The 14,209-nt window shown below is 29.9% G+C and overlaps 1 protein-coding gene and 1 non-coding gene across 2 annotated transcripts; one reads left to right on the plus strand and one right to left on the minus strand.

Moving 5' to 3' along the window:
• Positions 1–385: 385 nt before the first annotated feature.
• Positions 386–10,939, minus strand: LOC119668433. The gene is made up of 4 exons (XM_038077931.1): positions 10,404–10,939; positions 9,495–9,887; positions 2,611–2,833; positions 386–1,894 (listed from the first exon to the last, which is right to left on the minus strand). Exons 2-4 carry the CDS (start codon positions 9,845–9,847, stop codon positions 899–901), a joined length of 1,572 nt encoding a protein of 523 aa, XP_037933859.1. The 5' UTR covers positions 9,848–9,887; positions 10,404–10,939; the 3' UTR covers positions 386–898.
• A 1,754-nt stretch (positions 10,940–12,693) lies between these two features.
• Trnam-cau lies at positions 12,694–12,766 on the plus strand. Its single transcript has one exon. It is a non-coding gene; the product is annotated as a tRNA-Met (tRNA).
• Positions 12,767–14,209: the final 1,443 nt, after the last annotated feature.

Genomic DNA, 14,209 nt, shown 5'->3' on the forward strand with positions numbered 1-14,209 from the left:
TAACCTCTACAAAGTCTTTAATGTATACACAGCGAGTGGACCTTTAAAATATTTTCTGAAAAGGAACATGGCTTAACTTACGCATTGGCGATCTAGCTATTTGGGATTAAATAGCTGTTATGTACTCATGACAGCAGAACACTTCTGTGGATGTCAGTCTCTAGTTGTTACCAATTGTTTAATGCTTGGTTGCATTTTAGGATTAGATTAGGGGTGATTAGAAGATTCGAAGTTTTGATTAGGAGTTAGGCACATATGTAGCTTCACTTCTTGTGGATTCTTTTTTGGTTTCGGATTTTGGAAACGCGTAATTGTAATACTTACTTTAAATTATTCAAATTTAATCGTAATCGTATAAATAAAACCATCAAATTTTTTGTTTTTAATACATAGAATACTTTAATTAAGAAAATATAATTTATTTTTTGATGCTTACACATAAGTTTTCCAAAATTTTCCTCAGGAAATATAAAATATCTTGCGGCTGTCGTACACCGCTGGCAGTCTATGAAAAGAGTTAATAAAGTACCGTAACATAAAATCTTACATTTCAACGCTTATTTGTAATTTTGATATAGGCTAAAATCTTTCACTTGGAAATATCCAAAAATTTAATGACACTGGAGTAGTTAGATTACTACGAATATAATTCTGATTCCATTAAAAATGTACAATTATCGAAATTGTTTTCTTATGAGCAAAAATGTTCAAAATGAGCTTTAAAAATGCACTTAACTTAAGACCAATACTAAATATCTATAAAAAATTTTGCAACCGCAAAAAATTACAATCACTCACTCACGATAAAGATATCGTAAATATTTTATAGATAAAAATAAACAAATATTTTAAAATTATTCATAAAATGATTCAAGGATCTTATGAGAAATGGCCATGTTTAATCGTAAATGGTTGCATGTTGCGAAATGATTTTCTCGATCGAGTTCTTCACAAAATTCTTCTGTACTTCCGGTATGCTCTCCAGCTTCGGCAACATCTTCATTAGAAATAGAAAGTCTGGGGAGAGATTGATATTCCTTTGTGTGGTGTTCTGTGATATTGTGTTGATTTTGCCATTAAGTTTGTTGTTGTTGTTGGTGACAATAACTGGCGTGGCGGCTGATATCTGCTTGGCCTGTGAGTGATGATTGCCATTTGTTGCATTGGAATTGTGAATGTGGCTAACGCTACCATTTGTTGTTATTGTTTTTACATGATTCTTTTTAGGTGGCAATGTTACAGGGGGACGCGTTTTTATATGCTGTTTTGATTCTTCAGACACATATGCATTATGTTTTGGAGTACTGTGACCATTCACCGATTTCGTTGCTGTAATGACGGAATCAACCAGTTGCGTTGCAGGCGAATCTTTAGCTTGAATGCAATTTAGAATTTCTGGTAATATTTTATCAAATTTTTCTGTAAGCTCAGCATCGGATTTATTAGCGAATAAGGTCAGTTTCTTGGGTGCATGGCTATATCCATTTTCAGGGTTAATAGTATTTTGTGTTTTATTGTTGTTGTCATTCTGTGCGGTTTCGTTTTCTTCCAAAAGCAAATACATTTTACGTTTCTGTCCGCCATAGGAGTGTGCGTTAATGATCTGTTCACCACCTTCTTCACATTTTTCTGTTATCATGTATACTTTACGGTTTTTTAGTTGTGCACCATTATTACGTAGATACTCGTTCAAGTTTTTGCCAAGTTGTGTACCAGCTGGCTGCGAATCACTGTCCGACTGTGAATCACTTGCTATGGATATTGATGAAGTCGCTGAAGATATAGAATTTGTGCGTTTCGATACCACTACCGAAGAAACCGGATTCGATGATTGCAATGGAGCTAATACAATAGATTGACTTTTATTTTGTATAGTAATGGGTCGTATTCTTTTCTATAAATAAAAAAATAGTTATTATTAGTATTTAATATAAAAAGGTTATTGTTTGTATTGATAATATTGTAGATATTAAATAATTGATTTAAATAAATTGATATTTATTTCATTTGACAACTAACTATCATTTGTTTCGGGGATTGCTATCGTATACTGACATTGTTATTAGTGATGTAGGGGTACATGTAGTAGTTTTTGGGTCTGTCGAACGGCACTTAGTCGACTTGACTTGTGGCTCCGGGACGTGGACATGGTGGTTCGAAAGTTTAAAAAAATCAATCGCTAGAAGGCGATTGATACTAGAAATTTCACCTATCTTCAATTAATTTTTATTCCCAAACACGATTCAAATGTTTTTTTTCAATAGAAATCCCACCCATTCACAATTCATTCTTGTTACTTAACAGGATTCAAATGTACTGGTTCCCATCCCCAATTGTTCCTAAACAATTGCCTCACCTCTTACACCCCATTCTTAACCATAAAACAAACCTATGTATACATATTTGTTATTCCTTACATATTATCTTATCTGGTCTATAAATTTTCGGGGGTTCTCACAACAACAACAACATAGATGGATTAGCTTACCCTTTGGAATTTGTTCAAAATTTCGCAAATACATTGTATGATACGTGGTAAGTCGTATCCACAGTTGATGAACATCCTCTACTTATAATAAAGGGTATACTAACCACGTTCAATTTATTTACCTTTATGTCCTCGGTAAGCGGTTGAGGAGTGCTCTGTATAATTGCCGTTTTAGAAGCAGCTGACATCGCATCCTTTTGGAGGCGTGTTGGTGTAGTCTTTATTCGGGTCTTAGCCATTTCCAATTCTTGAAAATGTCTGAAGCAAATTCGTAAACTATATATATTACTCAGTACGTCAATCTGTTTCTGGGTGATATTAAAGATTTTGAGCCACTTTCGATATCTGTAAATAACCAAAAAAATATATGTTTTATTTATTTCGTTTTATTTGGATTTATTTTTTTAACTGAAACGCTTATGATTTGTTTATAAATCGTATATGCGTATATTTATATGTTTATATTTCAGATATAAAATTTACATATAAAAGTTTAGAAGAAAAACTTTACTCAAAACAATTTAAAAATTTTTTTTTATCAAAACAGAAGTTTTCATATGTAAAAAGCTTTTTGCAAACACATTAAAAGCTCAGCGCAGGCAGACAGCTTGCGTCTCTACACAACACATTAACGGCTAAAAGCTCTGCTTACTACACTTCTTCAACGCAAGCACAATACACACCGCTTACCGCTTGCCGCACGCTGTTCAAAAAATGCACAAGTCAACGTTTTTGCTTAGCTTGCTTGATTTTTTGTGACTGTTGTTAGACGCGTAAGGCACACACATATATAAAAAAAATTGGTCTAAAAATACTGAACCGAAGTTGCAGCTAAAATTTTCTATACCACAACAACAATTGCAGCAGCTGCGACTATGTTAGCGGCATTAGCGCTTGCAGACAAGAACTTGTGGAACAAGTTTAAGGTCAAGTTTAGTTTTATCTTAACAACATTTTTAGCAAAGAATTTGGCACTATTACACAAGTTAGTATAGAAACTCACTAAGTAAACTAATTTTATTTATTAGCCGAATTTTATCGAATTTCAAATATCTTTTTTGTCCATTCATACTTGCTTCACATTTGCAAAATATATTTATGTGATTTACTTGAATATATGTATTTACTTATTGCATTGTTTGTTACTTTATGTATTGTGTGTTGTGTGCTGTGTGTTGTGTTCTGCTCTATTAACTATCCTTGAAAGCTGTGTGTACTTGGACTCCGATTTCCGACTCCATGCAACTGATCTTGTTACGAGTTCTTTGTTTACTGATGTGCAATTTTGTAATTCGCTTTAACTTAAAATTAGATTCCAAGTGCACTCTTCGTCCGATTCGCTCAGCTTTAAACCAACAATTTGCATCAATAAGAACCAAAACAGAAAGTAGCAAGCACAAGCGCATTTTGCTCTCTTTCACTCATAAAGTTTCCTGTGCTTCCCACTTATTCCCATTAATTCCGCCATGCTTCTGCTCTGGACTCTAACAAAAACAAAAACAAACACAAAAACAAAAACAATGCAAAAAGCATAAAAGCACTAACATATGCATGGTATATGCACACTGCAGCACTTCACACTGTACAGTGTTTAGTGTTCTGCTTTGTGCGGTTCGAAACTTTGAGACGCTATCCCAGGGGCAAGCACAGCACAAATATTAATTGAACATTTATTAACAGAGGCGTAGAAATGACTTTTATTAGAGGATATTCATTTTATATCACAGAATATCTGCTGTAAAAAGATCTCATGTGCATATAGTTACATATAACATTACACATATGTATAACCAGACAAAACAATCTTAGGCAACAGTTGCTAGCTACTGTAAATAAAGAAATGACCGTTAAGACAATAATAATATCAAGCACTTAAGCAAAATTACAAGTAATCGCAAGTCAACGCAACTCATTATCTGACGCCAATGGTCCGCAACTATCAAAGACATCATCCGTCACTTAGATCAAAAGACATCAGAGAGCAGTGTAACAGTGTTTTATATATTATCTGACACTAATGGTCCGCAACTGTCAAAGACAACATCCGTCACTTAGATCAGAATACATCAAAGAGCAGTGTAACAGTGTAAAATATATCGGCAACTGATAGATTTTTCAATTCAAACATGAGATATTAATAACAATTCAAACATTATTGAAGTTATCCAACGGCTCCGACACTATAAGTCAGGTTTGTATCAAATCAAACTATTCAAAAAAAATTTGAACATTTGCCTAATAAAGAAAGAAAAAAAATTAACGCTAAAAACACAAAGTTAGATCAAAAAGTCATACCCAAACACATTGGCAATAGAATCACTACAGACCCATACTTTAAGCCATTTACAAAATTAACACATCCTTAACACATCCTCGTATATTAACTTTTAAGATTCCAATGTAAGTTTATTATGTATACATACATGCTATGTAATATAAGTAATCGTTTTTGTACGCTATGGAAACTTTTGACAACAAACAATCGAAGTAAAAGATAATCTCCACTAAGACCATCTACTATATTAACTGCAAACCCAATATTTTTTTAATTGACAATACCAGACGTGAAACATCCTCAGTCGTGAACAGTATCCTACGCAAACCAACCCGATCAGTTACTTGCTGTCGTCAGTTAATAATATCGAGCCAAAGTACCAAGTGCCTCCACCGGATATACGGCTTTGTGTATTGAATTTTCCAGCAATGGACACTAAAACAAATAACTTCTTAGCCGTAGCACTTTCTTCCATTCCGGCGATATGAAGAAAAAGTCAATGTCAATGTCATGTTATAGCCCGTATAGGTTATCGTTTCATTTAATTCGATATTCATTGTCAACGCATAAGGTATCATATATCATTCGAAGATTTTTTTCTTTGAATAATGTTCCTACCGCCTTCTCATCACCTTTGGTTATTTGCCCAAGCTTCGGTACCATACAGCAGGACAAGTACTTGTGAAGCATGACTTTTATTTATTGGAAGAGGGCCTTATTTCTTAGTTGCTTACTTAGCCCAAAGTAGCATATATTAACAAGAGTTATTCTTCGTCGAATCTCTAGGCTGTCGTCGTTTTTGGTGTTAACACCAAAAAAATAAAATCATTCACAACTTCGAAATGATAGCTGTTAACAACGCCGTGGGTCAAAAGATTCCGCCTGATCAGCAAGTTATTGAGCATTGCAAGTTTGTGCAGCATTGATTAGTTGTAGCATAATACGATTAGTCATCGTTTCCATTTTGACAGGCAAGAATTATAAGCCTGGGACTAGCAGTCCAAAAAATTATTTACTAATTATATAAAAAATCAAATAATTGCTAAGATCACTGTTTATAATTACTTGGCAATACTCGAAACAGCGTTGTGTGGTTTGCCAAATTTAAATAATTTAACTAAATTTTTGTTGTCGTGGCTTCGTTACTCTTCGCACCCTTCTAACATAAAATACTTTATTTTCTTCATAAGACGCGTCATATTCGACTTTAAAAATCACATCAAATTATTTATTATTCAAAAAAGTCTCTTTTAGACAAATACGCAGAAATAGTTAATGCACGACTCTGTCCATATAAATGCGTAACATAAAACAACGGAAGTGCACACATTTGAACACTGAAAGTACTTGTGCTTTAACATTTTTTGAATTCCCTTTTAAATGTTTTGCCAGAACGTATTATTTAATATTAAGGTGACCAGATGAATTAAGTGATTTAGGAAAAAGAGCTTTTGAACTATAACTGTTATAGAAACCATTATATATAACTACTATTATAGGTTATATTTTATAACTATAAATTAAAAACATTTAATTAAAAAAGCAATAACAATTATCATATTTACAACATTAATTTTGTGATTTTAAATGAAAATATATGAAATAAATGAGTATTCTATGTGGCCCATGCTATACTTAAGTAATTTTTAAGTATTAATTTTGGTGCATTAATTTTTGATGCTTGCTATACTTGATAAATTCTACAAATTGTGTGAAGAGAAGCAAAAGAAACGTTGTGACAATGAATTTAACAAAATTACTATTAAATTTTTTGCTTTCGCTGTTTAGTGCTCTGCTCTGCACTTATGTAAATATTTATTTATTTATTTATTGCACTTATTTATTATTTTTGGTTAAAAGTTTTCAAATTTATTTATGTATTTATTAAACATCTTATGAAATTTTTACAATGGTAGCACCTAATTTACCTTACTCGAAAATCTAGTAAATACAAACATTCGCTGCCATACCGACATGAATTACTACTTCCCTCAATTTACTATCAACTTACTCGATATGGAATGAAAAATTATAATATGACAATAAAAATTGTATGCATGGATTCGTTTCAAAATTGTCGCAAAATTGATAAGTTAAAAGTCATCTAAATGAATATTAAGCCTAAAGTTACGGCTTAAATTATGAAATAGGGTCTAAATCTCATGTAAGAGAAATTCATTAAAAAACTTTTCAATTAAATTCTCATTAGTTTCTATGAAATCGATTTTATGAAAAACTAAATTAAATTTACGTTGTTTAATTGAATTCAAATTACAAAATATATTTATCTATACAAAATCTATATCAATAAATAAAATTTATCTATAACAGTTCTATATCAGTTTCATTCATTCCATTCCCTTAATTCGATTAGTAAGTATGGTCACCTTAAATTATGCAAACCTTTCAAAAAGTTCTTTTTCATTCTGTTGTTATTTTTCAAATAAAAGCATAAAAATATTCAATTCAGCAGAAGTTTACTGCTTACTTATAGTATAAACATAACATTAAATCATGTCATGTGTGCTTATATAAAAATGAAAATGTTCTTATCTAAATCTAAATAATTTGTTTGTAATATCCAATTAGTAAATATGCATTTATGTAAATATTTTGGTTTGAAAATACACACACATACACACACACGTACATATTCCCCGACTTTACATTAAAGCACTCAACTGAAAGAGACTCAACTCATAGTCACCATGGCATTGAAATATTAAATGAGTGGAAGTTCAACAACCTTTGACTTTGAGTGGCGATGCATCAACAGCAGCAAGATTGCGCCCAGGCATACCCAAAGAAGAATAGAAAACTAAACACACAAACAAACAAATACAACCAACAGAATTGAAAAGTCGTCGACCAACAATAACAAAAAAAGCACTGGCAAAACGTAAACACATGCAATGCACTGCAGCAAGCAGCAAGTATAAAAAGCAGAGATGCGCGCTGAAAGCTTTCAGTGCATAGACAATACAAAATCCCATTCAATATTACACTAACACAAGTGTAAAACAGCAAAAGCATAATTTCATAAACAAAGCAGGGCAGCAATCAGCAAAGCAAAAACAAATACAACAAAACTTAAATTGTTAATGTATGAAATGTAAGTTCAGCATTGAGGGAGCCATAATTCAATTGTGCAGACTTTTTTTTCTTGTTTTTGCAAATACATAATAATACATAAAATGTTTCTGCAAATGTAATAAAATTACAAACTTGTTGACTGTGAAGAACTTCATTATGTTATTTATGAACTGATAATCCGCTTGAATATTCTGTAGATGCTATTTTGCATACAATATACAGAGTTGCATTTTGGTTCAAAGGTAAATTCAAGAGATTTAGATTAAATTTATTTAAAATTCATTTAAATTATTTCTAATATAATTAATTAAATTTACTTAATTAATAATAGCAAACTAAGTTATTTGTAAGTATAATAAAGAAATTCATCATCCATTGGGATTATGGTATTACATATTAACATTAGAAATTAATAAATATGGGGAAAACCTATTTAATGTAGTACAAGGGATTGTTAGGGCCATTTTACGCAGTCTCTCGGGCACGACATGAGTAAAATTATTGTTGTTTTTAATGTAAATTTTTGAGTTTGAGAATGAGAGAAAAACAATATGGCCGTTCAAACTCCGGCATGAGAGTCGGCGTATTTGTACCCCGGCACTAACGCAAAACAGTGTTGTTTAGTAATAAATTTCAGAATTTGGCAGTAAGGAACACAATAATTTAATTATTACGCTTTCCGCTTTTAAGGACAGGCTTATAATTTTGTAAGCACTGTTATATATTATTAGATAATACAATAATAAATTAACAATATTACAGCCTCTATGAGTTTTTTCTTCCTGGTTATTTTTGGTGGCAAATTGAAAGTGAGCATATCTACATTTCCTGTTAAAATTTGGTACAACCAAAAAGTATCAAAATATTGTAAAAATACGAAATTGACAATACTAATGTGACAGTCTACATAATATACATTATGCCAAATAGCCCGAAAGAGCGAATTTTGTCGTGCCGGACACACTCTACAAACATGGCCCTTAACGAAATCAATTTTAAGTTCAAATATTAAAATCTTTTATCATTACAGAATTTTAAAATTTCAAAAAATAATTTTTGTTATTCTTAGATAAATTGCTGCATCTGCATATTTAGAATTATTTTTTTTTTTTTAATTTAGCCATACACGACGTTTCTAACAGTGATATATGAGTAAAGCGATAAAAATAAATAAACAGTACGGAAACTTGAAACCCTCATGAGGGTCAGTGAATAATGAAAGAATTCACAATTGTTATTCTTTTATAAGCTTGAGTAAGAAAAACATATTTGTTATTTAATGTAACGACGACTTATAAATGATCAAAATTCCATTAAGTTTGAAGAGTTAGTCTTCATATTTTAGATAAACTGTTACTAACTATAATAATCTAATAGATCATTCAGTATTTTAAGAATTAATTTTTTAAAATGAATTTCTTAGAAATATTATACATATTATATTATAAAATATTATAATATAGAAAAATATAAGTATAATTTTTAAAAAATTAATTTTTTTTTAAACAGTGCTATTACTTTTTATTCGTACAGTACTAAGTGTGTAATTCCTATATGGAAATTTTTTCGAGACATATTTGATAGACATACTTCGAATTATGTGTGTTGTGTAATCAAAAAAACTAGAATTTGTCTTACCGCTCCGGATCCTGTGGAAATTTTAATAATTTTTCCCGTGCAATATTACAACCGAATATACAACGTCTCGGTTTTGGACTACTGACGGTTATTGTTGGAATTTCTAAGGGTATTTCACTATTCTCATATTCGTAGTCAAGTTCATCATTTTGTTGAATTATTGCCTCATTATATTGTTCTTCCTTAACTTCTAGAGGAAAATGAATATTTAGAACTTCTGTTATTTGCGGACCGTCATCAATAACACTTCCCAGTCCGTCATTTGAGCAATTATTTTCCATAAGTACACTCATACTTGAGGAGCAACGCTTTACGTACGAAAAATTATTTTGTGGTTGTACAAAATTATCCATTTTATTTATATGTATGTCTATCTTATTTTAACGTAGTGTGCTGGGAAATACACGGAGTAATTATTAAAATACATAATATGAAATTGTGGTAGGAACCATTTTTAAATAACAACACATAATTGAAGGCATAATCAAATCAATATTAATAAATAAAATCAACATATAATAAAAAAGAATCTCATAATATAAAAGAATCTTATAATAAAAAAGAATCTCATAATAAAAAAAACCTCTCATCGTATAATAAAAAAATCTAAACACAAAAAATGCATAAACCGCCAAGCAAAACGCTAAAAGCTTTTCACATTTTCTTGTTGTTGTGTTTGTACTTTAACACTGCAACTCAACTTTACTTCAGCAAATCATTCAAAAAACTTGCCGAGCTTTGGTGTGTGTGTGTGCGTGTGTATGTGAAAAACCATATTGTGATTTGTGAGCTTTTGAGTGTTTTGCTGGCGTAATTATATTTTGCTTGAGCTCATGTTTTTGCGAACGAAACCGAAGTTACAACAAAACAAAAATGATAAAAAAAAGAAATACAAAATAGTGTGTGTACCATTCTAGCAATGCGTAAGAGTACATTACAGCCGATCAGGAGGTGTGAAGGCAAACAGAAACCATGAATTCAAGAAACCATGAAGTGTGACTAAAAAAGCCGGCTGACGCCTGGTGACGCCTGGTGTTGCAGTGCAGTTTTGCTTTTGTTCTAGTTGTTGCTGCTTTTGTTTTTGTTTTTATTGTTAGTTTTGTTTTTGTTTTTGTTAGGGGAGCACTCTGTAGATATTTTTAAAGTTTCAAAGCTGCGTTATTCTAGACAAAAATTGCATCTCAGATGCTTTTTTTATGCGTGGTAGTTCAAAATGTTTTGGTTTTGCGTTCAGTTAAAGCAAAAGTTTTGTTTTTTTTAAAAATACGCACTTTTTTTTTGGTTATGCTCTTGAATGTAGTTTGCACAATTTTTTAATGCTGTGGGGACGCTGCACTGAATGCGGGCGCGACCAAATTAAAATTTTTATTATAAAAAATTTGTTTGTCTTGTTTCCGAGTTGAATGACCTTTGATGCTTATTAATGTTTATCTGCGTTTTAATTATTTTGCATTCATTTAATTTTACCTTCTGAAGTTGTTTTTTCTTTTCGCCGTCAACCTTTTGTTTAGAGCTTTGAAAAGCTATAATTTTGCTAAATTCAAAGAAAGAAATAATATACTTTCTTTCAAGCAATTTTGACTTTTTATCGCACTTTATATAACATAAAAGATTTTCGTTTCTTTTAATAAGATTTTTAATGTATTATTCACAGTATTTTTTATTTAATTGTTTTTGAATCGACACTGCAAAATATAAAATTTTCTATTTCGGCTGCAAGCCTTTTTAGCTACACACGTGCGCGCCGCCACTTCCGATAGCGTCTTTTTAAGAACTGCCAACAATTTTTTTTTGCTATTCAGGGTTTTGCAGAGCTGTGCAAAATTATAAAGCTTTCAGTGCGCACTTGAATTTGCTGCAGCTTTTTGACAACAGTTATAAAGCTTTCAAGTTAAGCTTTATACAGAACTTGCAAATGCCTTGAAAGTTTTTGTCTCTAATATGGATATGACTCTTTTGTCAAAGGAATTTTTAAAATGCTTGCAATTCAATAAATATATTTTTTTGCGGATTTTCGCGTATTTAGTGAAAAAATGTAAAGTTAAAAAATGCACAATAGTACGTAAGGAACTTTTAGTAAACGTACGGAAAAATAAAATCAGTCGCCATTTTTAATTTCATGAGAGGTCTAGAACGCATGTGAAGCTGGTAATAATTTCTGGTACATATTTGATTTGTTAGAAATTATATTTTTATTATTAAAGAGGACAAAATTTTTAGTTAAAAATTGTGCGAGTTAAGCTAAGTTGCGTTCTAAATGAGGGAAATTCTAAAATGAGCCGATAATGTAGTGATGTGTCGATACGTGTTGATAAATGGCTAAATGTGTGCAGTGCAAAAAATCCCAAAAAATCTCCCATTTGGTTTAGCATCAACTTAGCCTAACTCGCACACGACCTTAGTATAAAAATATTAATAATCTTATAATAGTTATAACTGAGGTAAAGTAAATTAAAATTTCATATGGATTTTTTGCATTGCACTTATGTAAATATTTATATATTTATTTATTGCACTTTTTTATTATTTTTAGTTAAAAGTTTTCATATTTATTTATATATTTATTAAACATATTATGAAATTTTCACAATGGTAACACCTAATTTACTTAATTTTTATCTAATTTAGCCTACTCAAAATTCTCGTAAATACCAACATTCGCTGCTATAGCGACATAATTTACTATTTCTCTCAATTTACCATCAATTTACTCGAACTCGCACACGTCCTTAGTAAAAAAAAATAATAATAATTTTATAGTAGTTATAAAATTTATGTAAATTATTATTTAAGAAGACAAAAGTTTGTAGTTAGGAATTAAATTTGTGGCTTATAAATAACAAGCATATAATTATTTGTTATTATTAATATTAATAATTTTATTTTGAATTTATTTTGTTAATATATTATTTCAAACATAATGTATTGTTAATTATGAGTATTTCATAAAAGCAACAAAACGTTCATCATATTGATTAAAATTTATTAAAAGCTATTAGAATCCATAATATTTTCAAAAAAATACTAAATAATAACAAAATAATTTTCAATAAAACACAATTAATGTACACATAAAATTAAAACGATATCTAATGAATTATTTTAGAAATAATTCTAAAGTTCTAGAAAGCGAGCTTTTATAATAAAAATTTTATAGTATTATTAACTTATATATAAGAAAAATATTTGTGAAAATATGGCCTCGGTAGCGCAGTAGGTAGCGCGTAAGTCTCATAATCTTAAGGTCGTGAGTTCGATCCTCACCCGGGGCATTGCTTTTTGCTATTTTTTTTTTTGAAGTTTTTTTTTTTTTTTATAAATAAATTAACAGATTTGATGGTTAAATTAAACATATATCAAATTTTACAATATTTATGAGAATGTAATTAATCTTTAACTTAAAATTTTAAATTATTTTTAATAACAGCTTTGTGTTAATGTTCAATTGTTAACTTGAATAAAAAAAATATTATTAATTAATATTGTTAAGTAGCCATAAGTCAGTTAATACAACCAATGAATGTAGATAAATTTATTACACATACAATATACATATGTATGAAATAGTTTTTTTAATAATATTCTAAAATTTTTTATTGTTTTTTATTTTGTTTTTAATTCAAATACATACTAAGAATGATTTAAAAATTAATCTCAAAATTTATTACAGATTAAAAATGTACATATCAACATAGTTTATTATGACTTCAATTAAACTAGATACTTTTATCATATATTTTTCAATCTTGTCTTGGTTAAATGTTTTTATATTTAATGCACTAAAAATTATTTCCATCATCATAAATTCTACTAAAAATGCAACATTTTTTGTTGTATCTTTTTTACGTTTGTCAGTTGTCTATCAAATTATTAATAATTTTATATCGGCTGCTGTATCTCAAAGATACAATCAACTATTAAAAAAAAAGATTCTAATATATCATAAATTTTAATGGCGCTTATTTATTTTTTCATGCCGTATTTAAATTTATATCTTTTTTTGAAGCTATACTACATCGAATGATTCTTTTGATTATTCCATAATTTTTTGTATGATTTTTGCAATTAAGGAAAAATTGTCGTAATGGTTGTGCCACTAAAAATACAAAAAAAAAAAAAGCAAAAAATCGTTAAATAGGCGCTGTGGCTTTGGTGTCAGTTATGGTTTTTTATCTTTAAAGACTTGATTAAATGCAATTGATAGACAGACAGATATTAAACTTTATGAAGTGACTATTTGTTAAACTACATTCATTGGTTTGTTGATTTATGTTAGCAACATTTAGTTAGAAAAATGATTAATTGGATAAAATCAAGCTAGAAGTCTCAAGGATACCACTAACCTAGCTGAAGTAGTCGTAAAAATATATTTAATTGTTCTCATATTTATGTAATTGTGTTAACATTTGTTACTATTTTTATATATTTTATTAATTTTAATATTCTTTCTTACTTTTTGTCTTGAATATAATTTTAGAATTGCGCTCACAGTTTAGGTTACTTCACATCCGTTTGACATCATGGAACTGGCAAAATCTAGGCAGATAGGTGAAATGGAGTAATGAATTCTCCTCCTTTAGCTAAGAAAATAATTTTAATATCATATTCCTCGTAAATTTGGGTTGAATGATGGGCATATTAGAACTAGAAGTATCTGACCATTACTAATGCTGGAGCATCGCCGAGTGTGTTGAAGAGTGAGACTCCAGTGTCTC

This window comes from Teleopsis dalmanni, chromosome 1, assembly GCF_002237135.1.
Source record: "Teleopsis dalmanni isolate 2A chromosome 1, ASM223713v2, whole genome shotgun sequence".
NCBI lineage: Eukaryota > Metazoa > Arthropoda > Insecta > Diptera > Diopsidae > Teleopsis > Teleopsis dalmanni.

Excerpts from the sequence above, each read along its gene's own strand:
- LOC119668433 (XM_038077931.1), bottom strand. The coding sequence starts at position 9,847 with ATGGATAATTTTGTACAACCACAAAATAATTTTTCGTACGTAAAGCGT. Across the intron at positions 2,834-9,494 it reads TTTCCACAGGATCCGGAGCG|ATATCGAAAGTGGCTCAAAA; the intron begins GTAAGACAAATT and ends GGTTATTTACAG. Across the intron at positions 1,895-2,610 it reads CGCTTACCGAGGACATAAAG|AAAAGAATACGACCCATTAC; the intron begins GTAAATAAATTG and ends TTTTATTTATAG.